Source organism: Equus quagga, chromosome 4, assembly GCF_021613505.1.
Source record: "Equus quagga isolate Etosha38 chromosome 4, UCLA_HA_Equagga_1.0, whole genome shotgun sequence".
In the NCBI taxonomy this organism is placed as follows: domain Eukaryota; kingdom Metazoa; phylum Chordata; class Mammalia; order Perissodactyla; family Equidae; genus Equus; species Equus quagga.
In genome coordinates this window covers 6,246,182-6,274,043 of record NC_060270.1, presented here as the reverse complement: position 1 = coordinate 6,274,043, position 27,862 = coordinate 6,246,182, and the positions used below count along the sequence as shown (strand labels likewise).

The following is a 27,862-nucleotide window of genomic DNA, read 5'->3' as shown; positions in this document are numbered from 1 at the left end:
TAGTATTACTCAATCAATGTTTATTTAAAACCATGCATGAGTTTCTCCATGAGTCTGAATGGACTAGTTCAATCACAGCCATATTTTCAGATACCAAACAGCTATAACTATCTTTTGTCCACAAGACATACTGGGTCAAACAATGTGATCAATCCACAGCTTCTCTTTTTTAACAAGATTTTAACTATAAAGCTGATTAGTCAAGTCAGCTGCGTGTGAGACCTCTCATTTAAAAAAAAAAAAGGTTTTTAAGGAATCAAATTTATTACAATGAATTAGTGTGCAATCAAAGCCAAATATGCTCCTTAGGGCATCCCAGACATAAGCAAGATAATATTAATAGGATAACGTTACTAAAAGACAAAGCATTTTTTTCTGAATGATAATATAAAATGTCATGGCACATGATCATTATTTGATAACAGAAAACCAGTATGACATGTTTCAATACTGACTTTTTGTTGTTCCTATAAAGGTAAAACAAAATTCCAACAGAGCCAGTAAATTATAAAGTCTAGAAAGTGAGCCACAAAGAGGTGTTCTCTGTAAGAGCATGCAAGTCCCTAAAAGTAACGTATCTGATCTCAGATCATGCGAGAAAGCCTATCTACAGCACACGCAGAGCTCTGTCAGCCACAGGCCACAGCTCTCCATCCGCTTCATCTGCAGAGATGGCAGCTGGGTGATGACACAGCTCCTTTGAATGTGCATAACTTCAAAAAATAGTGACAATTCACTTGTTCTTTTCTATTTTATTGATTTACACATTTCAAACATGGCCATGTTAATGACCAAATATGTACAAATATTTTAAAAGACAAAAATAACAATTATATACAGTTTGCAAAAATCAAATTTTACCCTTGGTGCCTTTCATCTAGTCCAATGACCAGAGACCTTCCAACACCAGCAGTAACTATCGGGTACGAGTCAGGCCAAACGAAGCCTCCACATGACATCCAGGTTGAGACTTTTCCTTTCAAATGCTTTCACTTTTCTTAAAAAAAATTTACAATTTCCCTGCTTTTAAAGTGGCAATAGCTACATGAGCAATGCCTAATGCCACAAATCAAAGCCTTTTCCTACCCAAAGCTACTGTTAATTGAAGTCAACTTTACCATTCAGATTAAATCCAGATGTCTGGAGCCCAGATACCTGGGGATGAAATATTAAAATCTGCCAAGAGGAATTAGATATTTTTCTTCTTTTCTTTTAATATAACCCACTATATAATAGTGAACTAAATATGTTTGTTTCCTAGAAACAACTTACATTTGCCAATACAGGGCAAATGGTCTATGTACAGATACATCGGGACTGCCTAACTGACAGTGAGTGTTGCCGACCGGCTCCAGGTCAATGGAACTAATACGGTGGAGCTCTCTGCTGAATGGACTTCCCCTTCAGGATGCGTCGGATCTGGAATGGAAATAAACAGCATTTGTGAGGTTTATTTTTTTATGGTCAAAGTATCATATTTCCTTCAGAGTTTCATTCCTTTCTTATACACTCTCCACCACTTCTGTCAACTTATAAAAGTAAGCATATACAACAACGTGTCAAGATTTTAAGGTGACTTAAAAAAAAAATACTATAACTCCTTTTAAAGCTTATTACAGACCCCTTATAATGATCTTTTAGTGCCAGAAAGTAAAGTACTTCCATTAAAAATTATCTGAAGTTGAAAATCTCTAACAGCCTAAATAAGACCTATATTCCTTTCCCAATCCTTACTCCTGTTATTTGAGAACATTTAATAGAAGGCAGAAATTATGGTGAATGATGATATCCCACCTCTCCTGAAGTCAGCTTCAACTAACAAGAACCCACCTTAAACCCACACAAGTAAATCCTTAATACACTTCTAGTCAAAGAGTCGTCATGAAACCCAAGAACTGAACCCTCTGCGCATCAATTCTGCGCATCAGCGGATCCCAGGGAAGCCTCAGGGCTCATCCAGAGCCTCAAGGTGGATTTCAGACCCCGGGCTGACAAATGTTATTCTCTGTCTCTCTGCCCAAAGCACAGTCAAAGCAGCAAATTAGAAGAAAGAAGACTAGGGTAGGGGACACAACTGACAGCCAGAAGGAGACACAATGACTAGAGTCTGACAACAGAAGCAGAGGAACAGACTCTCTCCCACCACAGACAGACAAAAATACGCAGCAGAAAGGGGAGAAATCTGAGAACACTGAGCGACAAGCCCACCGGCTCTCCACAGCCAGTAACCCCTGCGAAGCTCACGAGGTGACGCACGCCACAAACAGGGAAGCAGAGGCAACTGGGGGCAGGAGCCTGCCATTTCCTGTTAAGGCTGGTTCCTGCCCCTGGGACCTCTCTGAGGCCCCCTTTTCTCAGTGGAACTTTTACAGTGCAGTCTTGCTAATCATTAAGTGGTATCATCCACATGAAAGCTCTTTACACATTATCAAGAGATTCATTTTAAGTTATAAAGAGCTCTACAAACAGAGGTTCCTGTAACATTATAGTCATGATGAGGACGGTGAACCGAAGAAAGGCCTAAACTGCGTACCATATTATGAAAAGACCTACCCACAGCCACATCACCCTCATTTTCCCCAGGGGAAGATTTCCATCAAAAATATCCTAAGTTCTTAAAAAACTCAGTTCTTGTTATCAAGAAAAGTTGTACAGAGAAATGATTGTAACAGCTCATGTTTACTGAGCACTCACTACACAACCTGGGCCAAGCCTGAACTCTCTGCAGACACTGACTCATTTAATACCCACGGTATTTGAAGGCTCATCACTCACAAAGGAAAGACTCTCTTTCCTTGGTGTCTGCAGGAACCTTGGTGCCTCCTCTTTCATCAGCTTCCAAAGCTCAGACCATTCTGACTTACTCCAAGCCCAAGTTGGTGTCATGGAAAAGACAGGACTACCCAACCTCTGACCACTTGGGGTCCGCGGATAAACCCTCAAATTTCTTACTCTTCTCTTTGGAAACAAAGCAATTGATTCCACAGTGCTGCAGTGACCACTGTGGACACAGACACTGAGTGCACCCGCCTGACAAGCACCAGCTGGCCTCCGACCTGCACAACTTCATGTCCCTTTATGTTATCAAGCACCTGGACGCTCCCTTCTGTGGCCCTCACCTGCTCTCCCACAGGGCCATCAGGAACCAAATGCACGGGCTGCTCGTTCTCCAAATTCCGAGTACTTGGGTCTGCCCCCTTCCTCATCAACAGGCGGACTGCATCCAGCTGTGTCACCCGGTACTGCAGGCTGGCAGCAACATGGAGGGCAGTGTTCCCATTGTAGGCCTGAGGATAGAGACGAAACAACACCCGTCAGGAAGGGAGACTTTCATGAAAGCAGCTCACAAGCCTGAAAAAGGTGTAGAGAAGGTCATTCCAGCTCTGGTGCAATTACTGAAGCTTCCTGAAAGTACCTTTGCATTCACAAAGGACAGGCAACTGGGCAGCTCCAGAAAAAGGCGAATGAGCTCCAGATTGGCTTCTTCAGCTGCCAAATGCAGGGCTGTGCGGCCACTTTTACGATCCTTGAGAAAGGCAAGAGGGAAAAAACGAGCATCAGACACCACATCCTGGAGATGCTTTTCACCCGGTCTCCCAAAAGCCTCACTCAGCCTGGAGACGCTTCGAGTGCTCCCCTCTCCCAAAGCCATCCTTAATCCCAAACGAGATGGAATCTCTCAATCCTATCAATTTGCCTCTGTGCCTCTCATCACAGTCTGCCCTCGTACACGAGGTGGCCATAAACTGCAGGCAGACAGATGACACTGTGTTATCACGTATTGCGCTATAACACAATCAACCACTTATCATGCATTCGCCTGTGTTTGCAGACATGGTGGCCACCCTGCAGACTTATCATTAGCCCTGGCTCTCACCTCTTCTATCAGACAGTAAGCTCCTCGAGGACTCAAGCAGCTTCAGATTCAGGCATTTTGCCCCCGAGCCCCTAACTCAGTGCATTGTACACAGAAGATCCCCAGTAACTAAACCTCAAATTTAAAGAGAATATATTATTTTCCAGTTTAAGAAACAGAAGATTAAATCTAGATCTCTCAACGATGAAGCAACCCTTACAAAAGCACGGCCTTTATTATCCGAGTATGAAATTGGAAGCCAAAGGATAATATCAAGTATTTTCCTTTCAAACAGAGACTAATTTATTTCACAGCTAAATGATCTTTTAGATAATAATCCATAGATTAAAAGCATATCAAGAAACCAGATGAAATGATCTTTTAAACTCTAAGCTTCTTAAATATTCACATATTGCTACTCATTCCATTAATTTAAAAAGAGGAAAAACAAGTTTTAATCTATACCTGGGAATAAAGTGTTTCCTAGAACCACCTTCCCCCATCCCACCTCCAAACTCCCCTGTGAACTTACCTTAGCTTCCACGGCTGCTCCCATCTGGATCAGACACTTAATGGTGTCAACCAGACTCTTGTTCTTCAGTAAAAGCTCTTGCACTTCAGGCGAGTGGGGCTGCTGATTCCTCTGGAGTTCGTGCACCACAGCGTTGTGGGCCACCACTGCACAGTGGAGGGGGGTCAGGCCTGGAGAAAGGGATAACAAAGCAGCCGTCAAGCACCCCATCAAGGCTTTCTGCTGTTCTGTAATTATAAACCTTGAGGACGGCCCCTGACGTGACCTACAGACGGGCTCCACAAGAAGTGGTAAGGCAATCCGAATGCTCCCTCCCTCGGGTCTCAGCACTGATTTCATCTACAGACTATTTCAGCTTTCATGACCTCCCTTTCTTCTGGGTATGAAACTTAATATCCTTAAAACTAAGGGGCCCCTCTCTACAAATGGGTCTTCACCCAATAGTTTCGGCTGCTTACCTTCGTAGTTAGTGGCCTCAAGATCCACAAACTGATTGCTCATCACCGCTCCCTTCTGAATTGCCTGCAAAATTTTAAAACGGACATCTGTTAGCAGAAGACAAGCTACACAAATACTTATCGAACATCATTCTGAGGAATGAAGAAGTGAACTCAAAAGAGATTACTGCAACCTGCAGCCTACATCCAACTTCTCCTGTCCAAGCCCTGTGCCCCAGCCCCGTGCCGGCGGAAGCCTGGCTCGCCGCCTCTCACCTGCAGCACCTGGGAGTGGCCCTTCTCGGCACACACGTGCAGAGGGGTTCTGCCCCAGCAGTCGGTAGTGTTCACCTGGGCCCCAAGGTTCACCAGATCCTGCACGATGAGGTGCTGGTTGGCAGCCACTGCCACCTGAAAGGCACTCTGTGGACATGCAGAGGAAAAAAATATTTTTTTTAAACACATAACACCATCATAACAAGGAATATAAACCTAGAATAAGACTGAGGGGAAAACCCACGTGGAGAAAATGAATCCTATCAAGAAGGAAAAAGAAACTGTAACACAAGGAAACTAAAACAAGCTTAGGGTGCGGCTTTATGATACCCAGTTAGTCTTTGGTCAAATAACTACAAAGTTAACGTTAATAACTTCAAGGCTGACGGTGGCAAAGAGTCAACAGGTCTAAGTTAATATTAACTAGAGTCTCTTGGTCTTGAGTCCTGAAGCAACCTCCACATAAACCTGAGACCGTCGGCCCCCTCTCCCCGCGCCCGCACCCTCACCTGTCCATTGTGCTCTTTAATATCCAGCATGTGGAGCGCATTCATCTTTCTTGCAAGGACATAGGAAAGTGCCCTTCTGCCTTGGGCAACAGCAATATGGAGGAACCTGGCAACATGGAAAGGAAAAGAGGTGAATTACTTTTGGTTTCACCAAGTTCATCTTTTCTTTAAAAAACTCTTCCTTTAACCCCTTTCTTGATAAGTTGGTGCACTCAAATGAAACCTTACAGAGCATAATTCTTCTTTTCTGCTAGGTTGGGAATCCATCTGAGTTGCAACAGGCGAGTGAGGCCACAAGAAATAAGAAGGCAGCGGCCACTTGAAGTCTACTATTTTCAATATTCACAAAAACCCTATGAAGCAGGTATTATCATTGTACATGTCAAGAAACTGAGGCACAGAGAGGTTAAGTAACTTGCCCAAGGACACAAAGATGTCAGGACAGACTGTATTCAGTCTACAAATCAACTCACAGTTGATCGTGATCAACTAATCATGATCCATTTTGCTCTACAGACACAGTCTATGCTGGTCTTTCAAAATCAATTATTCAAAGAAGACACATCTTTTCGTTAATTTAGAATAGGTAATCTTTCAGCCAGAAAAAAAAAAAACTTTCTTGAAATATCAGCTATCACTGAAAAGCAGTTTCTACCTACACTAGTCATGTTGATTAGCCAACCACTTACTAAGGTCTAACTTGGTACACCCAAGAGAAATTCTGTGCCTACAACATCCAGCAAGGATGGCTTAACCAAATGATGTACAGGAGATAAAGGGATACTCACGTGTCACCATCTGCATCCTTTGAGAGAAACTGGTCTTGGGAGATATTCGCCAATTTGTTTTCTTCCTGCTCCACTTGCCACTGAAAAAATGACTTCCCTAACTGTGTGGTGTTCATTGAATTTCTGATGATGTTCTGGAAAGGCGGTGAAGTGCTTAAAGGGGCAGAGCCGGCATCGTGCCCCACCATGGCCTCACAGGCGCCATGGGGCATCATGCTGAAGTTCTGCAGGTGGGCATCATTTTGGGGCTGAACACTGGGGGAAGTCTGAATGGGAAGAGCAACATTCTCAGATGCCCCGTGACTACTTAGAAGGGATGCAAAACCTTGGTTTGGGCAGAACTGGGGTTCTTGACCATCGAAGAGGTTTGGTTCATAGCTGGGGGACTGGGAAGTTCTGGAATAAGGACTGTATTCCAGAGCTGGGCTGTGGGTGTAGTGCTGCTGCTGCTGCATGTTCTGGCTCTGTGGAGAATACTGGTACATGGAAGCCTGATCCAGTGTGTGCGGGGAGCTGCTGACTGGGAATGGCTGGTATTTCTGAGGAGGAGAGAAGACCAGCCCTCCGTGGAAGTCCTGACACTGCTCTTGGGGCGAGCTCTGAGGGACCACCACAGGGCTCATCCAGCTCACTTGGACAGTGTTCAGGGAAACCGGGCTGCACTCATTCTTAATGTTGATAATGTTCTGCAGCAGATCGGCGCTGCCGTCCTGTTTGGGTTCACTGTGGTGAACATCCTCCATGCTCTCCCCGGGCGTGGGTGTTTGAGGTGGCGTCTGGAAAGGAAGAAAAAGCAGGTTGTACACCCCCTTCCAAAAAACTCCAGGAAGAACTTCCGAAGGGCATCCAGAGAAACATAGGGAGATACTTACCAAAAATTGGGTATGTAACAAAGCTGGCCTTTTGCAAGCTGGTCCATCAGACAGTGACTCAGGTCCGTTCCTCTTCGCACTGTATGACACCGTGTTCTTCAACTCTGTACCAAAGAAAGGAATACGGAATCTGGGATCATTATATTTGACAAATTTTGCCGATAATCACACTAAATTATTTTACTCTAGAGCCCCCATAATATTATGAATAGAAGTAACTCTTACCTGTGAACTGCTCTCTGTTCACACCTTGTGCCTACAAGGAAAAACAGTTTCCACTTTAGTGTGCATAAAAAGGTTTCCTGCTTAATATACATCAATAAATAGACTTATCTCTACCACTCTTTATAGCTTGCCATAAACCTTTGATAGAGTTAATCTAACAATATTTTATCTTAATTTTCATTGTACCTTGCAACTTTCCCCATTTTCACTTTCACCTTAGTTAACTCAGGTCAAGATGAAATTAATAAGGCCACTTGAGTTTTCCCCTTCTAGTCAAAATGTTCCATTTCAACTGACCCCCATTTATTTCCTTGTCCTCAACGTGCCTCCATTTATTCATTTGTTAAGTTTCTCATGCACACCTACCAAGTGCCTGGCACTGGGCTGAGTGACAGGAAGACAGCAGACAGCCACAGAAATGTGCTCTCTCTCCTGTGGACTCTGTGGTCTACACAAGACCCACTGGACCCGGGTGAGCAGAGCACAACTCTGACAGGCTAACCTCCCTGTCCTTTGACCCAAAACAAAACCTAGGTACCACCTTAAAATCATCCACAGCTTGGCTGGAAGCCTTCTGTTTATGACTTCGGATATGCAGCAGTAGCTCCTTCACCGAGTTCTTCACGCGAACACCTTGAAAGGGTCCTCTCTGCTGCCTGCCAACCCCCATAAGGGGCTCGACTGTGGGAGAGAAAACAAAACACATCCCGATTAAATCCCTTCACAGACACACGTCTTACTAAGCTGAAGGCACGGCTGGCCACTGCAGAAAGTGCCCAACCACAGACTGCAAAGCCTTTGCAACCCGTTCAGCTCAACGGCCGTGCATGTCGGTCCTCAGCCCCACTCAAGGGTTCCATGCAGCCTGATACCTTTCCCCACCAGGCACCCTAAGGAATTAAAGCTCACAAAAATGTGACTTCAGGGGTCCCCGAAGCCAGCAGAGAAATCCAAATTAAGCCCCTCTGCCTCTCAGCCCTATCCCCCTTGGAGACAGCACCACAGGCTTGGCCACGCTGATCCTCATAAATCTCTAATTATTCTTGACCTTTGAAAAACCTTGGGGGAGCAAGGGATAAATGATAAATTTTTAGCTTTTCGAACCACAGGCTTTATGTCAATGTAGGAATTTAAAAAAGCCTGTTAACTCCACTCGCCTAAGAAGGCACAAAACAAACTTCCTCCAAAGATCACAACGAACCGAAGCCTAACAATTACCAATGTCTTAACGCTGTTTCTTATCACTGCCCTCGGCTCAGCTCCGCCAAGAAGGCTGCTGAAATCCTCTGAGCTTAAACACATTTCCACAGACGCACCCAGGACTTCCCCTCACCCACTATTTAGAATTTAGTATTTAGAATTTGCTCCCACAGGCCTTCTAAGTAAAAAGGAAATAATCTCTTGTCATATTTAAACTTTAAAATACACTCCAGAATGCAGTCTGTGAGTACAGCATTCCACTTCTAACCACCACTATGTCACAACCTCTTGGGATGAGCTGAGCACAAAGTAAACATGTGAAAAGTCCGGAAATGAATAATTCCGCCGAGAGCGGAAACAAGCAATAAGATGGGACAAGAAACAATGCATAATTTGAACAGATAGATCACAGACACACGAGAGAAACATCTCAGGGATGGGGCAAATTAAACGACTAGCTGGTTTTACCTTTAAGGTTAGAGATATCTCGCCAGAATCTAACACAGCATCTCTCCGGAATGACAGCAGTTAATAATTCAACGTCACAAGGAGAAAAATTCAATTTCAGAAATCCCCTCTGGCTATGTGGTAAACCAAGAAACTGGCAAAATAGTTTCAGCCAGATAAAGGGCAAATGTGGGGGGAAATAAACACACACACTTTTCGCATTTGCGACACACGTAAATACAAGAAGCACCTTATACAACCCAGGGGCTTAAATCACTTTTTCTAAACGAAAACGAAAAACCACTTTTTAAAAATAAAAGACAACCGAAACGGGAGTAGCTAGCAGCGGGAAACACCTAGAAGCGAAGGCTCTTTAAAACCACTGGCTACATTCTCCACCATTTGAGATCATCTACACGTTCTTCAGTCTGCCCGCAGTGGCATCCTGTTTTCCCCCAAATTATGCAACTCGGTTCCTTAAGACAAGAAACTAACCAACGATCCACTCCCCGCGACAGGCCGCCCGCCGCCTCTCCGGGCGCACAGAGCACAACGCTACACCGGGATCATACCGGGTTCTTCTCTTTAACCTAAAGTCCTTTCCCTTAAAACTTCCACAAAGACTGAGGAAGAACTCAGTCACGACCTTCAACACAGTCCCCAAACCCTCACCGCGGCTACAGCCTTTCACGAAAGTAGCCACAAGAAAGAGTGACACCTGCCCCCAGCCAAACCTCGCCCCGCCGTGTGAATTACAGCTTCCGAGGCTGTTCTTAGAAAAACGAGAACATCTACAACATTTAGAAAAAGAAAAAACACCGAACGTGGTTCACCCCCCGCAGAAGTCAGCAGACGGCCGAGCCGCACGCGCCAGCCCGGGCCGAGGCCTCCAGCAGGCGCGCCGCCAACGACCCCCGCGCGAGCGCGCAGCGCCCCCGCCCCGGCCCGGGGCCCCGGCCGCGTACCTGGCGGGCGCTCGGCGCGGGCGCCGCCCCTCGGCCGGGACTCGACGGCCCCGCCGGAGGAGGCGGCCGAGGCGGAGGACAGGTCGGAGGAGTCGGAGCCGGGCGAGCCGGGCGCCGAGGGCCCCGCGGAGGCGCCGGGCGGGGAGGCGCCGTAGAAGTAGGCCAGGTTGAGCGGGCTGGTCATGAGGCCGCCGTCGCCGGCCGCGTCCAGCAGCCCCTCTCCGCCGCGGCCGTCGTCCAGCAGCTTGTCCACGATCATGCTCCCGCTCGGCGCTCGGCCGCCCGCTGCGCCGCCGCTCGTGCGCGCTGCCTCGCCGGGGCCTGTGCCTGCGACCGTGCCTGTGCCGGTGCCTGTGCCTGCGACCGTGCCTGTGCCTGCGACCGTGCCGGTGCCTGTGCCCGTGCCCGTGCCCGTGCCTGTGCCCGCAGCCGTGGCTGGACCGCGGCGGCGGCGGCGGCGCTGCTCCGGCGGCTCGGGGACCGACGGGCGGAGGACGCGGGGGCTCGGGCGCGCCGGCGCTGCCCGGCTATTTAACCGGCTGCGGGCGGGGACTAGGGCCCGCCGGCCCCGGCCCCGCCTCCGGATGCGCCGGGTTTCCAGTAAAGCGTCCGGGATGAGGCAATTGCGCCTCCGCCCGCGCCCCGCCCAGGCCGCGCGGGGGCCTGCCCTTCACCCCGGGACCGGCCGAGCGTCGCCCCCGCCCCGGGGGCGGCCCTGCCCTGCCCGCGGCGCGCTCCCGCCGGGCCCGGGCCTGCAGCGGCGGCGGGAGCAGGGGGGCCCGGCTCCCGGGAGCGGGAAGTCCCGCAGGTGGGCGCCCCGCCGCCCGCGCCCGCCCGAGGGAAGGCGGCTCTGGAAGCTTCCTTAAGGGCCGGGCTCCTCCAGAGGCTCGGAGCAGCCTCTCTCTTAACTTAGCGTTTGCCAGCGTTCCCTTCGGCAGGGTCCCAAACAAAGAGATGTTGAAGCCATTTTTCTCTTCTCAAGTTATAATCTGGGCAACAACCAAATTTTTTTGGCGCAGCCCGGGAAAAAAAAGCAGAGCCCTACACCCCTGGATCCTTCAATACTGGAACAAAGCCATCTTAGGCGAATGATAGATACACATACGTGTGCGTCTGTATTTATAGATATGTAAGTTCTTTATTCTGCATGACTTGACGTTGTGTCTGAGAAACAGGAACTTTGCTCTTTCCTATTAAATACCTTTTTTTTTAATGGACTTACCCATTTTTTTACTGAAGTCCTATTACTTGCTAAAACCCTGGCTGGGAGTTGGCAGGAGAAAAAGAGGAATGATTATGTCCGTCCTTTCAGGTACAGTAGAATCTTGTAAGAATGATAAGGTAAGTACACACATGCTATATATTAAACCGGTGACAATTAAACATCGCGAAGGATACAAAGTTCAGTGTGTCCTAAAAAGAAATACAAGTCCGGTGGAGGGAAAGAGGAGGTCATGAGGAAAATCTTTGTAAAGGAGATAAGCCCCAGAGGATGGGTGGGATTTCAGCCCACAGCATTTACAGGAAGAGTGACCAGCCTGAGCAAAGAATTGAGAAGAGTCGTCCTATGAAAGCTTACAGTCCCTTTCAGGCTAGTCAGAGGGAAGAGGATAACATTAAATGTAAAAGGTAACTTAGTGCCTTTAGGTGGAGCACCTCCAGTGGCAGGCTGAGACACTGGGTCCGTCTTTAATAAACACTGAATGAACATGAAAGAATTTGGGGCAGGCAAAAGTAATCTGGAAGCAGCTTAGATGAGTGAGACTGAGGGCCCAGAGGCCATGAGGAACCACTGTAATAGCCCGAGAGAGGATGGACCTGACTATGCGGCAGAGGCAGTGTGTGGGAAAGGAAAGGAAACGGAAAGCAAGCAGGCTAGGCAGCATTGCCAGGGCAGAATCCACAGGTCCGGCCCGGTTGAAGGTGGGGAGCAATGAAGGGGTCCTAAGCAGGCTATGGTCTGGGGCCAGATTACCAGGTGAACAGGATGCCAGCTTCAGATCACAGGGAAGGCAGCAGAAGTAGGATGTTAGGGTTCCAGGAGGGAGGGAGGGTGGGCAGGAAGGAGGGAGACAATGAGCTTGCATTGTTACTCAGTATGAAACCCTGGCGGGGGCGGGGGGGGGGGCCTTCCAAAGTAAATATTTCCTATTTTCTCACAAATGTATTGCCCCCAAAACTTCTTACTGCCTCTCCCTTCTCCTACTTTTTGGATTTTAGTAACTTTTTCAAAAAATAAAAAGGAAACAACTCCCTTGATGTATTTGCAGAAAATACAAGGCCCCGGTAATTGCAATTCCTCAGAAGCCAAAAATCACTTAAAAGATGCTCCAAATGAGGTTTTGGGCTTTCTCAATAAAATCTATTTGGATTTTTTTTCCTCCCCACTAACATATTTTATGAATAATAAAGGCCTTAAATGGACATTCAAATAGATTCATGGACAAAACGTTTTTACAAAATTAATTCTCCTCCTACAATTCTTTTCGGCTTGGGGCCAGCGTAGCAGTTAAGTTTGTGTGCTCTGCTTTGATCGCCCCAGGTTTGCAGATTCAGGTCCTGGGTGCAGACCTTCACACCACTCATCAAGCCATGCTGTGGCAGCATCTTACATACAAAATAGAGGAGGATTGGCACAGAAGTTAGCTCAGGGACAATCTTCCTCAAGCAAAAAGGGGAAGATTGGCAACAGATGTTAGCTAAGGGCCAATCTTCTTCACCAAAAAAAGAAAAAGAAATTATTTCCTGTTTCACTTAGTATTTATAAAATATAAAAATTCAAACCTCAAAAATCATGGCCTCTGGAAGGCTTAATACAGATAAATATGGTCAGTGAAAGACTAATGTTTGAAAATAAACATTCCAAGTTTTCTGTGAAATGCCAAAGCAATCATACTGTTTGAGAAGACCACAACCCTCAATGCTCAGAAGCCCTCCCACACAGTCAAGAATGGTTGTTTGTTAATATCGCTACAGAAGTAAATTTTAAATAGACTTTGCTTCTTTTAAATGTTGATATATAAACTCAATTTGGTCTATTAGGTTGCAGGATATGACACTGCCCTTGTTCTAATCAAATATGGCTGAACATTCACTCTCTGGGAGACAGCCACCATGTTATGAGACTGTCTGGGAAAATCCACTGAGGTCAACAGCCAGCAGCAACTTCCCAGCCATGTGAGTGTGCCATTTCGAAGGTAGATCCCGCAGCTCCAGGTCACATCTTCAGATATCTGAAGCACTGACCCACATCTGGACTGTAGTCTCATGAGCAACTTTGAGCAGAACTACCCCCCTCACAGCCACCATATTCTTGACCACACAAACCATATTCAAAAAATGAGGCCTTGAGAATTTGCCAAAGATCACACTGCTCATCAAAGAAGAAAAGATTAAAATCCTCATCTGTCCGACTCTGGAGCCTGAACTTTTGCTTTTAAAAGGGAGATAAGAAGACATTTCCTCAAGGCTCAGATGTACTGTCTACAACTAAATATACAAAAAAAGAAGAAAATGACACATCAGAGAGTTCCCTGACTCAAGGAAGGAAGAAATCTATCCCAAAGCAACTGGAAGAAACTAAGTAAGAAATACAAATATGACACTGCTCTCTCCCCCTTGGCTTTATAGACTGTTAATAATTTACCTTAGTGTGCTTTATACAAGAGAACATTTCTGAGTAGTATGATGGTGCCAGTTAAGTTGCCACACCATTCTGAGACCAGTCATTCAGAGTTTTAAAAAAGGAATTGAATTTTTAAATATCGGTGTAATAAACTTTTGAAAAACCAGAAAAGTTATTTGGTGCAACTTTTCAAACTTGAGATGAAAAAGCCACTGAAGTATCTTTCAGGGTAAGGTATTGTCCTGCATTGGCTAGAGAAGTGAACGTCACAGGTGAGGGGCCAGGAAAGACTGGTAGAGTTTATTTTGCTGAATGCCTTCTAAATGAAAAGTCAGCAAAAGAAATCATGGCACTGCCCTTTCCAGTGATGTAGTAACTCATCAAATTAAAGGTGTCACTGCAAACATGAAAACTCATCTTGCCTGCAGAACTGCACTTTCGCCTTAGAAGTGGGCAGACCTACAGACTTGCTGTTTAGGTTGTATTCATCGGGTATCAGCACCGGCTAGTCATCAAAGATCTTTCATGTGAATGCTTGACCACAAACATAAGAGGGGCTGAATCATTCAAAGTGTACAATAAGTTTTTTGAATCTCATCATTTATCCTAGAACAATTGTGTTGACATTTGCACTGATGGTACAGAAGCAATGGGGAGTCACACTGGGGGTGCCTTACAACAGATCAAGGCAGTGGCAACAAAATGAACTTATAGTCATTGTATTCTTTACCACTACCCACGTGCAAAAAAAGAAAAACAAAAAAGCCACTTTCACTTAAGAAAGTCCTAGATGAAACAGTAACAGTTATTAATTTTATTAAATCTTGACCCATGAAACATACATATTTTTAATATTCTATGATGATTGTCCAGAAAGGCACTTGATGTATTAGGTTGAATGATACGACACTGCCTAATCAAATACTGTCTGAGCTAAACTAGTCACACTGTCTTTCAAGGAACACCAATTTTACTTAACTGACAAACTGTGGTTATTCAGACTTGAGTGTTTGTCAGATATTTTTTTAAATGAACAAAGTAAGCCTGTCATGTCAAAGAACAACTGACAGTATTTGCTGCCAATGAGAAAATTCAAGCCTTCAAATATAAATTAAAATTTGGGAAACTTCTGTCTGTCACCCTGACCTTGAGAGCTTCCCAGTATTTGAAGATGTTTTGGATGAGGTGGTGGTGATAGTTTATTAACAAATGTGATTTAGCAACATTTAGGAAATTTGCATAACTCAATTAACTAATATTTTCCAAATGAACAATGCAAGACGTTACAAAATCACACATGGGTACAAGATCCATTGCAGATGCAGGTGACCAATGGGTATTAGTGTATCAGAGTACAAAAAGCTCACTGATACAGTTTCATATTCCACACTGCATTTATCCTTTAAGGAATATCACTTACTTTGGTATAGTATTAAAGAAGAATATCCACAATTATCTGAAATGACTATGAAAACATTTCTTCCTCTTCCAGCTATATATCTGTGAGGACAGATTTTCTTCATATGCTTCAACCAAAACAACATATTGTAACAAATTAAATGCAGAAACAAATATAAGAATCTGTTTCCTATAAAGCCAGACATGAAGAGATTTGCAAAAATGTAAAACAATACTGCTCACTAAATTTCTTTTTCTGGTTTAGAAAATATAGTTTTAAAAATAAATTAGTAAGTAAAGATTTTTTTTAATTTTATTGGTAGCATGTAGGCAGTATATCATTTAAACATTATAATTATTCCAGATTGGACTAATAATTGTTGAACACCTGATTCTGGAATCTTCCTCTCCTCTCCATCTCTTTAAACTGTCCAAGACAGGCACTCATCTCTCACCTGAGCCAAATGACTGCCCGTCCAGCCTTGCCCACCTAAAATCCATCCTCCAGATTAGACCGCCATCAGCGTGCTGTATCTACAACCACATCTAAGAATTCCTCTACTCTACTTAAGGATGCTTCAGTGGCTCCCTCTCATCTTTAGCATCGCTTCAATCTTCTCAGGATGGCAGGTGTCCAGGTCCTGCCTTCCTCCTAAACCTCATCTTCCTCATCACCTGCAGTAACACCAGACTGAATATAGTTGCGCTCAGGGCTGGGACCTTGCTTCTGCTGTTTCTCTGCACAGAATGCTGTCCCCCCTCACCTGGCCAACTCATGCTCATCTTCCCCCAAGACTCAGATTACTATCCAAGATTCTTGGAGCCTTCCCTGACGCCCCCTCCTCCCTACCTCAGTCTCACCCCCCGCCATCTGGGTTAAAGGTCCCTCTTTTCTGTCCCCATGCAGACTTCCATCATAGCTCTAAAGCTGTACTGAAATTACCCATTTATGAGTCTCATTCCACCATAAATTCCAAGGACATGTATTCCTTGTAAGCAGCCAACTGCCTGTAACTTAGTAAATATTTAATTGACCTGTAGAAACAAATGTAAATGCTTCCAAAATTATTTTACATGCAATACCACACAGACATCAGAATAGACCCTTGGGCCCCCTGAATTAGAATCCCTTCATTCTCAACACCTGGATTAATATAAAACTATTTTCATATACTTTATAAATATAAAAAAACCTGGCTGTCTTTGCCCAGGATTCCTTGGTTCATATCAACTTTATAAAGAATGTAAAATGCTTTCAAGAGTTTTCAAAACAGATAGCATGCTATGTCATATATTGATTTGTTGGATCCTTTCCCTGAAAAATAATAACTTATCTCCATAGCAATGTAAAACATTTTTTAACATCTCAAGAAACATTTAAACTTCTGGGTGTTCCAGCAGATTATTTTTTTTTAATGCAGAGTAACAAATTAGATCATATATTTTTAAATTCTATTTATTCTTCAGTATGGTAGGGCCTTCTAAACGGCAGGTATTTTTCTAGGCCCTGGGGCACAGCAGTCGTCAGACAAAAATCCCTATCTTTGTGGAGCTTATATCCAGAGGTGTGAACATTCTGGTGAGACACTCGGACACTATTACTATTACTCAGATACACACGCTCCGTTCTCTTGGGACGCACATACTTCCCAGTGGAACATCTCCAACTGACCTCCTGGGCTACGGCACAGACAGCTGTAGTGAGTAAGATCCATAAACTGCTGCCTTACAAATGGCACAACATTATTTTCTGTGTTTTGGCCTAGAAAGACCAAAAAGTTCTTCTCTGAAATAATTTCATAGTTCCTGTTTGCAGCAAATTATTAATATCTGATATCAAAGCATGGTGGACCCTTATATTTCTGTTGAGGAAGTTTCTCAAGGCAGCTAAATATACCTGTCTAGTAACCCAATCACATAGATGGATTAGCAAAAGATTTGCACATCTCGGAACACCCTCCTCAGTACTGACGGAATGAACTTGAAACTCCTCTAAGTACTGTATGTATAGTATGTACAACTTTGAGTATTATGGACCAATTGTGTCAAGGCAAAATCAATGCTGGAATGTCCCTGGAGACACCTCTCTGGAGCTTCCTCTTGCCTGAAAGTGTCTAGAAAGAGATGCCCTGTACCACTCTGTGTGTCCCACAGCTATTTCCTGAGCACCTCTGATGTGCCAGGCGAGTCATCCACCGTGTAAAGTAACTCCGCTGCTTTCCAGGAGGCACGCAGGGCCTGTCCTTGCAGCGCAATCAGTGAGATGCCCTGTAAGCAGAGACTGCATTACAGCAGTGCTGCAGTATCCTGAAATACCTTCCAGCCCAGCAACAGAATGATATCCAAGGACGTAAACTGGAAAACAAAACAAACTTGTCTTTTCCTTGAATACTTCATTTCTAAAGAAATGAACATTTTTTCCACTGGACTTCAGAAAATATTCACGCACTATAAATGTGTATATGATTCATGCAAAATCATATGATCTACATGATGGAATGATGTTCAGTGTTGGTCTGAAGGGCTGCCTGGCCTACCACACTCTCTTATGAGTCATGATCAAAACTCACATGAAACAAGCACAGTGTCCTAAAATTCACCTTAGAGTAAACTGTTCTTGGCTCATAGGTGTTTCCTGGTCTCTGTTTATAATGATGAACTTCATCCATAATAGACACACATAGAAATATAAATGATGAAGGTAAGCTTTGCCCAAAAGGGCAGAGCACTGCGAGTCCTTTAATGGCTTCTGCTTGCTCTTCCTTGTGACAATTCAAAGATTTCATTCCCACACATGTGAAAGAAACCATCATAAGTACTGAATTTGGGAATATTGTCAATTCTGAACTGCCTTAAACAGAACGGTGAGGAAAGAAAAGCATCGCCTCCCTTTTTTCCTCTCCATTCTCCTTTTTTCTCACTCTTTTTCCCACGCCAATCTGCAAGTTCTAGACAGTAACACACAGTCCAAAATCATTCTTCCTTATAAATCCTTCTTCTATAAAAACTTCCATCCTCTGGGAAGTTAGTTCAGCTTTCAGGAAGAAAACTCCGATAAACTGATTCATACTGTACTGTAAATAAATAACTTTATTACCTTTCATGGGAATATTTACTTTTTGAGGGGAAAAAAACATCTGAAGGCCATTAATTAAACTCAAAGGACTGAACGTTGCATAGTTGAATTTTGGGATCTGAAGTAATTAAGCAAAGATTTCTGACAGAAAGACCCTTCACTCTTCCTTTGTGTAAGACATTGGCCTACAGGAAGCTAAGAAACTTCCAAACTTCATCCTACTTTCCTTTGGGTAATAATTTAGATCTTCTCGTTTCCCAGAAGAAAAGGTTAAATCTGAAAGGTGGGTTAATTTGAGCTTAATGCCTTGTTAATATAGAAATAGGATCCCATCCTTGTAAATGCTCAATCATAACTGTTTAATAAACATGCTGATCACACTGATTGATATGTTGACTTCTCTTTTTCAAAATTTTCATATTCATAATCTCCTTTTCCCTTCCCTTTTTAACACGGATAACATATATTTGTCAAATTCAATTAGGGGTGAGAAATAATTTCATGCCTTATATGAAGGCGTGAATGCCTTATGTGCCACATTTTATCAAGAAGAATTTCACTTCTAGAACTTTTAATTCACAATTTAAGACTTGAGGTTTGAGGCCTTTTGGGAGATTGTGGGGGTTTTTTGTTTTTTCCACATATGTCTATAGCCGACTTATGTTGAATTTTTATAAGCAAGGACAGGAGCATGTGCAAGATAGAAAGACTAAGTATAAAAATGTTTAAGAGCTGAGAAGGAGAAATTAGCTGAGATCATCATGTGCAGAACAGACATCATTACCCAAAAAATAATAAAAAATTATAGACCCACAACATAATACTACTTTGATACACTGAGGTTAATAACAACTAGCACTAGTGAATGTCCACCAGGTACCGAGCACTGTGTCAGGTTCTTCATGTATATACTTTATCTGTAACGTAATCAACGCCTGGGAGAACAGTCAGAGAGTAAGGTGAAATATGCAATGATGAAATCTTGCCAACTACAACCCACTTCAGCAGACAAATACAACAAACACGTATAGCTATGAACAGAATTTTGTCATTTTGAAAGGATAATTTAAATTGGAGTTAATTAATGAGGAAATCTGAACTCTCAGTTACTAAAAGACTATGCAAATTTCATACATTAACGACAATTATTCATTCAAACAATTATTTCACTTCCCCCAAAACTGCTTTTGCTGACATTTGCTGGATGCTTTAGGCCAGGAGTCAGCCACTATGGCCTGCAGGCCACATCCGGCCTAATGGACATGCTGACAGCTAAGAATGGTGTTTACCTTTATAAATAGTTACATTTTAAATGGTTATATAGGGGCCTACATAATACCCTCCATCTTATTTCTTAGCCCACGAAACCTAAAACATTTACTAGTTGGCCCATTACAGAAAAAGTTTGCCAACCCCTGCTTTAAGGGAAAGCACTCAGAGGCCCTGTAGCGTCACGGCTTTGAAGGCAGCAACCTCAGCTCTAGCCCTTACCAGCTATGTGACCTTGGGCAAGTCCCTGAATCTCTGAGCCTCAGTTTACTCATGTAGCAACTGGGATACTAGTATCTGGATCAAACTGATAAGATTATATGAGATAATGTACAATGCATGTAAAGTATTTGACACATCCTAAGCACTTAATAAGAGTTAGCTCCCTTCTCGATCCCATAAATTATTATGACCATTAAGTAAGACTCCACCCAATTTGTGTGTGTGTGTGGCTGGGAGGAGCAGGGAGGGAGAAATTACACACTGGACGGAAACCTGTCTAGTCATACCTTGAGTCTGCAAGCATCTTTCCCCAAGAGCACTTTCACATCTGTGCAATCAAACTGGTTAGAAAGGAGCCCGATGTATAAAAAAGTCCTAATTGTAGAATCTGTAAGTCAGGAACTATTATAATGAACAATTCCTAAAGATGCGCCAAAGTGGCCACGAGGTTCAGTAAACAGGTTCTCTGGTTAACACCCTTCCATTTTTCTCTATTTCCAACAAGCATGCTCAAATTTCACGTCTTACCCTCACTCTGGATTTTACAGATTGTCCTACTACCCGCAGAGTGCCTTGTTCCCATCAGCCTACATCATCCTATACAGTTTAAAAGTTCCATAAAAGTCTAGGAAACAGGGTCTGGGGGACCAAAAGGCAGTCAGTGACAAAGAGTAGAGGGTAGACAGAAACACAGTCACGTTTTGGTTTCATGTGTCGTGTTCCCCTTACCTCTCAGGATCTCGGACCCGCGATTCCCACCCCGCTGCTTCCCCACACACTTGAGAGCTAAGACACACTCCCGTCCACAAGGTCCTCTCTGGCCACGGTGATCTTCAAGATGCGTGTGTGGCCTTTGAAAACACTTTCCAGTGATTTTGATTGTCCTGTAAGGAGGAGCTCCCCACCCGCTGGAGAACTGTTGCTGCAAATTCCTTTACCCAGTAATTCTAGTGCCATTCATACCTCTCAGACAACCTGAACGAGACAGGCCAGATTTAATACGGCTCTTCGCCTGTAAGAAATACCAATGGATTCAGATTTACCTTTGATTATGATTCCTTAGAAAAAAGAAGGAGGGTGGACTTGGTTTAAATGCCCCTCCTACCTAGAGCTGTTATTTTATGAGACACAGACCATAACCAGCAGTCCTCCTGGAGAAAATTATAGAGAAAGGTGGCAGACTTGTGTTTGTAATGACTGCTGGCACCCACATAGCTATAAGGAGATGGTAACCTTTAAATACAAATACAGGTATTGTGAGTGAAAGGAAAAGAGACCTGACAGAAAGCCAGGACTCCATAAAGAAACTTCTATGAAAATTACCAAAAAACAGTAAATGCAAAAGACAATCTGAGAAGAGTGACCAGATTGCTGAAATGCCTGGATTTTTAAAGAAAGTCGCACCTACTTTCTCATAAAGAAATGCTGTTGCAGAGAAGGGACTAGGTGATCTTGATTTGTGGAAGGTACAGGTTAAAGGAAAATAGAAATAGAAACAAAACTAAATTTTTAGGTTGTATATTTCAAGATTCTCAAATATATGTATCTGTGTGTTATTTATCTAAAGATATTTGTTAAAGAACAAAATTTTATTTCAAGAAAAGCTAAAGGCAATATCCAGCAATCTATCATCAATTTATAGTCTACTGATCATAAAAATTAACCTATTCATAGGTTCACTGAGCAAATATTTACTGAGCACCCACAATGTTTGGACCCTCTTCCAGGTACTAGGAGCACAGTCCCGAACAAAAAGACAGTCTGCCCTCATGCGAATTACATTCTACTGGGAAAGGCAGACAATAGTCAAACAGCCATAGGAATATAATGCCAGGAGGTGATAATGTGCTGTGAAGAAAACAAAGCACAGCAAAGGGAGATAGCCAGAGGAGATATTTCAGCTAGAGATGTCCTGGGAAACCTGTGCACTATCTTCCAAACCTATGTGGCAGCAATGCAGTTTGAGATCTGAGGATTCTTTTCTCCCGTCCTCTCTGACCTCTGAGCACACCTCCACACTCCCGACACATTCAACTCTGACCTGGATTAAGACTCCAGCTGCCTGTCTCCAGCTCTGACCTTTTCTCTGAGTTCTGATTCCACATTACCAAGAGCATAATCAATAGGTCTAAAACCAACCATGCCATATTCACCTTTGCTCCTCTAGTCCCACCAAAAGACTCTATTTTTCTAGAAATTTCTAGAGGACTTAAAGATTTGATTCTTTCTGCTCCTTCGTTCCACTGTAGAAAAGTCCTAAGTTTCTTCTCCAAAATGCTTCCCACCTACACCTTAATCCTCATTCTCACTACCATGATGTTTAAGAGCAATTAGAAGTTTGTTTGGGAAAGTCATGATATTCATGTTTTCCCCTGCTTGACCACAATTGCACCCTATAACCTCCCAATTCAAAACTAACCTCCCATGCCTGGTTTTCACATCCTCTAAAATCCAGCTGCATCAAATCTATCTGTAATGGACTGTACTGCGTCTTCCCAAAGTTCATATGTTGAAGCCTTAACCCCCAGTACCTCAGAATGTGACTGGACTTGGAGACAGGACCTTTAAAGAGGTAAGTAAGTTAAAACAAGGCCATGAGGATGTGCCCTAATCCAGTCTGCCTGGTGACCTTATTAGAAGACACACCAGGGATGTGCGTGCAGAGGAAAGACCGTATGTAGACACGAGAGAAGGTCGCCATCTGCAAGCCAAGGAGAGAGTCTTCAGGAGAAATCAACCCTGCTGGCACTTTTATCTGGGACTTCTAGCCTCCTAAACTGTGAGAAAATAAATTTCTGTTATTTCAGCCACCCAGTGTGCGGTATGCATGACGGCAGCCAGAGCAGACTAATGCACCAGCCCATCATACTTCCACCTGCTGCTCAACATGCAGAACTTACAAATGGTTCTGGAAAACAGCACACTCATTCTTGCTCCAAACTTTTATCCAGGCTAGAATTCTCACCTGTAATATCTTCATCCACTGCTTAAAAGCACAGGGTTTTGAAGCCAAACAAACCTGGGTTCAAATCCCAGCTCCATTTACTTAATAACCACATAGCTTTAATTAACTTCTCTAAGACTGTTTTCTCACCCATAAGATGGGTATCTTAACTGCATTCAGTCAGTACGTGGGTTAAATGAGGCAGTGTACGCGATATGCCTCGCACAGCTCCTGGCACGCAGTATACGCTCAAGGATGGTAGTCATAATTATTGTCCATTTTCAAAGCTCCATTGAGTACTGGATTGTTAACTTTCTAGCCTCTTTGGACCACCAGCCCAAGCAGAAGAGAATACAGGAGAAGAGGAGAATCAGAGTCAAGTGTGAAGCCCTACCCTCCAGGGCCTTGATGCTCCTGAGCATGCTGGAGTTCATGGGACAAGCCATGGGAGCCATGAGGGGGCTGAACCGCATAAAAGTGTGATCGACACCATACTGTAGGAAGGATAAAGCAGCAGCCGAGTGTCGGTGAGCAGGACAGACACTCTGCAATAGTCAAGGTGACAGGCCAGGAAGAACTGAACTCGAGCGGTGCCTATGAGAACAGAAGGGGGGAATTCTTTAAAGAGGTATTTCAGACATATAACCGAGAGGAGTGGCAACAGACTGAACACAGGAGAGTCAGAGGGAACTCTGAGGCCCTGAGGTCGATGGAGCAGCAGCACCAAGAACAGAAATACGATGCCAGGGGAAGGAGGGCGGAGGCACAGAGTCTGATTCTAATCTTCACGTTCCACACCCTGTGCTGCACCTCACGCACACCTGCAGGCCGATCGGGCAGTCTCTGTGCCCTTCTCTTCCAGGAAAACATCAAGAAAGGATTTCAAAAGCAACTCACACCAAGACAAAAATGGTAACCTTTCTTAAAGGCTGTCTGCATTTTAAGAAAGCCACCCCCACACCAAAATGAACCATCACAAAATCTGGATAACTGACAAGCATGAGCGAGGCGTGGGATGGAGAGAACATGTCCTTGAACATCAGTGTCATCACACAGTCCACCTCTGCCTACTACAAGCACTTGGGCTGGCTGCAGTCTGACACCGTCCCTCGATTTTGACATTAGTGTTGCGTTTAAGAATCCCTTTGTTATCTTAATGCTGGATGCTGTTCAACACCACAAAAAAACAAAACAAAACAAAACCTGTTTTCATTGGCTGTTTAAAAGAAATGAAACATCAGCACACAACAGCAGAGCTGGGCAGGTCCATGACGTGTCTGCATCTGCCATCCTTCAGCCAGCTCCAGGTCATAGATGCCAACTGTAGACTCAAGAGACCTTGCCCGGTGCTCGTCTTCAGTCTCCTCCACCCCTAATTAAACCCACCTCCTTTACCCTTGACAGAGGTATAAAATAGAAAGTTCTTATAGTCTTCAAAATAGTTTTTCACAGATTAGGAAACAATTAAAGAATTCCTTCACTTTTTTTCCCATTCTGGGTTGTTTGTTCAACCAAAACTCACAGAGTGACTATGTGCTTACACTGCAGAGGGGAGGGAAGGAGGCAGAGGAAATGAAGAGGAGGATGAAAATCTGAACTCACACAATTCCCCTCCTCAAGGTTTCTCCATTCAGTTAATCTTCACTCACCTCTGTGGATCGCTTTTGTAGCTCCAGCCCTTTGAAACCTCCCACACGCCTCTCTCGGTTTCTTTGAAATGTGGGATTCCACAGCAAGTGGTTCACATCTTCAAAAGGATCTGACCCATATGGATCTAAGTGCATCACCTCAACGATTCTCATAGGAGTTATTCCCAGCCATGCAAGTGTTTGTAAGTGTGTGAGTAGGTAGACCCACAAGGATGAGTATGAAGGGGAGGTTGATTTGTTTTAATAGTCATGGTGCTGAAACATTCAGTAGATTATCTACTCTGAATTTCATATCACTTCCTGTCACTTTTCATGGTGTACACACTTTTTCACTGCACTCTGCCAAACACTGCACAAAATGAGTTAAAAAGAAACCATCATGGTGTGGCTGCTGTAGAAAACAGTATGGCAGTTCCTCGAAATATTAAAGATACAATTACCATATGATCCAGCAATTCTACTTCTAGGTATACACTCAAAAGAATTGAAATCAGGGACTCAAACAGATACTTGTACACTCATGTTCATAGAAGCATTATTCCTAATAAACAAAAGGAAGAAGGAACCCCAGCATCCATCCACAGATGACTGGAAAAGTGGAAGACACACATACAATGAAATATTCTTCAGCCTGATAAAAGAAGGAACTTCTGACACATGCTGCTACATGGATGAAACTTGAGGACATTATGCCAAGTGAAATAAAACAGTCACAGAAGGACAAATAGTATATTCCACTTATATGAGGTACCTAGAGTCGTCAAATTCATAGAGACAGAAAGTAGAATGGTTGTTGTCAAGGGCTGGGGGAGGGAGGAATGGAGAGTCATTGTTTAATGGGCGTGGAGTTTCAGTTTTAGGAGATGAAAAATTTCTGAAGATGAATAATAGTGATGGTTGCACAACAATGTGAACGTACTTAATGCCACTGAACTATACATTTAAAAATAGTTAAGATGGTAAATTTTGTTATGTATATTTTATCACAATTTCTTAAAATATTAAACACATTTAAGAATGTAATAGAAGAAAATGTTCCTGAAATAAAGAAATATGGGGAAAAAAAAAGAAATCACCCCTCTTCTGGAAGCAGGTATTAAAAATTCATAGCAATGATGCAGACACAGAGCAAGACACACAAAGAGACCACAGGCCCGAGAAGAATCTTGTTGACCTCGATGGAGTTAAGTGTGTCTAGAGCATTACAGCTAAGTGTTTCAGCCTTGCTGTCATTATCACAGCCCCTAAGGAGCCTTTGTGGACATTTCTTCCCTAATTGTCTCCTGATGAAAGTTTAAAACCACAGATACTCTGCTGTTCTATGGTCCTTTAGAGGGTCCGAAACCATTGTAATATCTAACATATTCCCCCCAAAAAAACAATTTTCACTCTTGGGGACAATATCACCCTTTTTGAGACAGCATGATTTACAGTATCAGCCAATCTAGACAATGAGTGTTATGACAAATAGCAAATTTGACTAAAATAATCAGAGGACTGTGGATGCACACATACTAACCAAAGCTAAAATGTGTCCAAAAGTCTTACACCAATCTTAAAAGCATCTGCCACAGCTAAACATCTAAACAAAAAGTGAGAAATTCATTTTTAATGTCTCCAAACATCTGGATCGTATAGATATAACATCGTATAGATATATAGATGTAACATATATAACGTATAGATATGGGCCTATATCATATAGATATAACATCCAGGTGATTAACAGAATTTCCAGAAGTTAAATTCAGATATTTGGTATCATTTATATAGAATGTAGCATTACCATTGTTGTTTATAACAATGACAGAATTTACTTTCCTACATGGTAAAATGACATATGCAGATTTTATAGAAAAACAGCATAATTTTTCTTATTAACTGCTACTTAAGGAGCCTTATAATTTTGCTACTCAAAGTGTAGACCTTGGGCCAGCAACATCAGCATCACGTGGGAGACTGTTAAAGATGCAGCATTATAAGCTCCACCCTAGATCATCTGAAACAGAATCTGTAGTTCAACAAGATCTCCAGGTAATACTTACACATATTAAAATTTGAGAAGCACTGCCTTAAAAGATGAATATCAAAGTCTTTCTTAATTCATGGGAGCATTTTATTTTTTCAACCATCCAAGTAGATTTATTTATTACTGCACTCATCTTACACTATAAAGTCTATAGGAAATGCAAACTAGAAAAGGATAATGTGAAATTTAAAAAAAAAAATCACCAGATACAAAACATGCAAATTTCTACCCTGGGGGCTACCTCTGACAGAAGTTAATTTGGGGAGTTAGTAACTCACTCTGCAATAGCAGGGACGGTAGAGAGCAGGTGAATGGGTCTGCCAGGTGCCCACAGCTCCTCTCTTCAGAAGCAGCAGCAGGGCCCTTCAGCAGGGGTGTGACTAGAAATGCCCTTCCAAGCCTCAGCTTTCCCGCCTGGAAGGAATTGTCCTGCGAGAAGCCAGTGACTGAGCAGCAGGATTCCCCTTTCTTTATAATCCCAGCTGTTGTGTCCAAAAATGGCCGAATAAGTCAGAGGCTGCCTCTCCCCAAACATCAGCCCAACCACTCCCAGCAATTCCACCATATTGCTTCACTCTTTGAGGTATGAAAGATTGCCCTGTGGTCTTCTTAAAATATGAAAGGTTATGTATGTATCAACTAAAACTTTCTCAGTTAAATCTGAACAGGGAGTAGGCGTTAGCCAGGTGGGAGCCAGGGAAAGGGAAGGACCCCAGGGAAATCAGAGCCCTGGACAGAGGTTGACCTCTGTTAATATCCCAGCGGCCTGGCGGCAATGGCACTGGCTATAGAGAGAAGGCCCCTCAGATTCAAATCTAAGCTCTGCCACTTACTATCTGGGGGACCTTGAACCAACTGCTCAATCCTTCTGAGCCTCAGTTTCCTCACCTATAAAATAAGGCTAATTATATCTACCTCAGATGCTATTCTGAGGGCTAAATGAGACCGAGCTGGTCAACTCCCAAAACAAGGGTTTAATAAGTGTTATTTCCCTATCCGGTAACTCCTCCGAGGAGCAGTGAAATATTTTCACCCACTAACTTTGGAGGGAAAGTGTTTTACCTCACAGACGGTCCTAAATTAAAAGAACAGGAAGTGCTTTACTCAGAAACCACATTTGCCGGCTTCAATGAGTGAATGAGTGTCTTCACCGAAACTGCAGGGGGCACGACGCTCTCTGAGCCTGTTGAAGATTACATAACTCTGAAACTGTCAGCACAGAGCTGAATTCCCCTCTTAGACGTTTTCATGTGTCCTCCTCTCACAGAAAACAGTGGAAATTCAAATTGGTTCAAAAAGATGCTAACCCACCAAAAATTCCTAGTTCACAAGAAATCACAGTAAAATGCCTATAAGTAAAATTCATAGTAGCTTTGAGACCATTTCAAAATTGATTGATTTAAGAGATCCAAGAATCTTAGAAACTTTAGAAAACATCACACTGCCCATTTTGACGACATCGGCCAAGGCCCAGGTAACATCGGATCCTATTTGTCTAGAAATATCCGCCTTTCTCACCCTCAGGAGTTCAGCATCAGGCCAA

General features: G+C 43.5%; 1 protein-coding gene across 2 annotated transcripts; it reads right to left on the bottom strand.

Annotated features, from left to right (window-relative positions):
* On the bottom strand, nt 1-27,862 carry NFKBIZ (NFKB inhibitor zeta). 2 transcript variants are annotated; one of them, XM_046658771.1, is made up of 12 exons: nt 27,838-27,862; nt 8,037-8,176; nt 7,496-7,526; nt 7,271-7,374; nt 6,399-7,174; nt 5,611-5,716; nt 5,102-5,248; nt 4,847-4,910; nt 4,389-4,558; nt 3,416-3,526; nt 3,120-3,287; nt 1-1,419 (listed from the first exon to the last, which is right to left on the bottom strand). In XM_046658771.1, the coding sequence occupies exons 2-12, from the start codon at nt 8,163-8,165 to the stop codon at nt 1,366-1,368; spliced, it is 1,860 nt and encodes a 619-aa protein (XP_046514727.1). In that variant the 5' UTR covers nt 8,166-8,176; nt 27,838-27,862; the 3' UTR covers nt 1-1,365. The 2 variants fall into 2 exon arrangements, with proteins under 2 accessions (XP_046514727.1, XP_046514726.1); XM_046658770.1 differs by lacking the exon at nt 27,838-27,862 and adding an exon at nt 10,108-10,489.